Here is a 1,999-nt window from a genome sequence, read left to right on the forward strand (position 1 = left end):
CTGTATTTCTCCCTCCCTCCCTGTATCTCTCCTTCTCTCTCCCTCCTTCCTTCTCTCTCCCTCCCTCTCTCCATTCCATCCTCCATCCCCTATCTGTGCCCCTCCCCTGGCCGGGTGTCAGGCTTCCGTGCCATTCCCTCCTCCACACCATGATGTCTGACAGCAGTCAGGTCCACACTCCCCTTCCTGGCCAGATGCTCTCAGTTCCTGTAGCCTCTGTCCCAGCCGGTTTCCCTCTTCCTGGCCCTGGTCCCTATGCTCCCTCAAGAGAGTGTCAGGACCGTCTTGAGCCCTGTGTCTGTGTGACCAGTGCACCGGGCAGGGCCTGGCAGACAGAGAATTCATCAGAAGCACCTTTGCATTCATGTGTCCTTTTGGTCATTCATCACCTGATCATTCTATCCATCCCTTTACCCCTCTTTCCTCTCTCAATTCCTCTAGAGGCCGCTAGGGGGCGCCACCACTCACAGAGCACTGGACCTGGAATTAGAAAGACCTGTGTTCAAATCCAGATTCAGACATTTGACACTTAACTAGCTGTGTGACCCTGGGCAAGTCACTTAACCCCAATTGCCCTGCCTTCCCCCCCTCCAAAAAAAAAATCGAGGAGAGGTTGTCCTGCCCAGAAGCTGACAGCGTGCTGATTCAAAGCCATAAATCAGTCTGGGCTTGTTCTCTGCAGACAGGGGTGGGGGCGGCCGGTAGGGACAGCAGGACTAACCGAGACATGGAAAATCGCCTGATCTGGCTGGCTGTCCGAGCTGGGTGGACAGACCGGATGAGCTGCCTTTCTCAGTGTGACCCTTCCTGCCAACGCTGGGCTGCGCCTCCCGTTCCAAGCACTGAGCTGCCAGGACCCTGGTGCGGGGCTCCCGGGAGGCCAGGGAGACACGAGGCTTTCTTTGGTTCGCGTTCTATTTTGTCTGTCCCAGTTGACGCCTTAACAGGAATAATCCCCATAACAATTATGCTAATCACTAGCATGGAGTTAGCGTTTGGAGGTTTGCAAAGCACCTTCCCCACATTATCTACTTTGGTCCTTGCGATGGCCTTGGGTTGGGTGGCAGCCATCATTACCCCCAGTTTGCAGGTTTTTTTTACAAGCTGATCGGTGCCGAGTGGCTTGCGTGGCTTCAGCTTGCAGGGTCTATTCCTGGCAGAGTTTACGTCCAGACTCCACTCCCGGCGTCAGCTGCCTGCCCCTGAGATCACAGCGCCCAGAGCTCCAACGTCCCGAGAGCGTAGCGGTCGCAGCGCTCCTGAGAATCCCTCTCCCAGCTTCTCTGGCGCCTGGGCTGGAGGGTTTGGGATGTCGAGATGTGGAGGTGGAAGCCCCGGGGTCCCACCCTGGCTGTTGTTTCCCATCCCCCCGGTGAGATCTCTAGTGTGTCGTCCGCACCGGGTGGCTTAGTTTCCTTCTCTGTTTAGCATAGTAAGGGGCTAGTGCCTGAGGGTCTCTCGGCTCTCTTCCCCTGTAAGTGGCCACTCCCTTCTCTGTCGCGGACTTCTTACCTCTCATCATCGAGCCCTTTGCTCATTTTCCACAGGCCGGCTTCTGGGAGTTCCTTGTCCCTGGGCGAGGATGGACAACTGATGTGGCCCCTGAGCCACCCGGTTCTAGGCTTCAGCAGGATGGGAAAGGCCTGGGGAGAGAAGAATGGGATCCTGAGATGGTCCCTGCAATGGCTTGAGGCCTCAGTGGCAACAGCTCAGTGCTCAACACTTTGTCCCAGCTCCCTCCCCACCCAGCTCCTCCTGGCCCTGGGAAGCAGAGGACTGGGCTCATTGATACTTTCTTGTCTTTGACTAAGGGCTTGACTCCTAGGAGTAGAAGGGAAGATGCCAACCTCTTTCTCTCACCTCGGGAAGAAGGTGGGGCTGGGGACCCAGCAACTTGATGGGGTTTTTCCTGTGCCTACCTGTAAATCAGCTCTTTGCCTGTCACCAGGAGCGGCTGGCTGGGCACAGCGGGGATCCTGGCCCTACCAGCTGCTTTTGG

At 56.7% G+C, this 1,999-nt stretch overlaps 1 protein-coding gene across 1 annotated transcript in view; it reads left to right on the forward strand.

Moving 5' to 3' along the window:
* The window catches only part of MUC2 (mucin 2, oligomeric mucus/gel-forming), a 55,353-nt gene extending 53,662 nt beyond the window's left edge, over positions 1-1,691 (forward strand). The window contains exons 48-50 of the mRNA XM_069107269.1: positions 683-905; positions 1,161-1,372; positions 1,548-1,691. Coding sequence (XP_068963370.1) covers positions 683-905; positions 1,161-1,372; positions 1,548-1,691 — 579 coding nt within the window. The remainder of the gene's footprint in view (positions 1-682; positions 906-1,160; positions 1,373-1,547) is intronic.
* The last annotated feature ends 308 nt before the right edge of the window (positions 1,692-1,999 follow it).

Source organism: Petaurus breviceps, unplaced genomic scaffold (genome assembly GCF_028583685.1).
Source record: "Petaurus breviceps papuanus isolate PSGF00001 unplaced genomic scaffold, PetGlider_PUasm1.0 89693, whole genome shotgun sequence".
In the NCBI taxonomy this organism is placed as follows: Eukaryota; Metazoa; Chordata; class Mammalia; order Diprotodontia; family Petauridae; genus Petaurus; species Petaurus breviceps.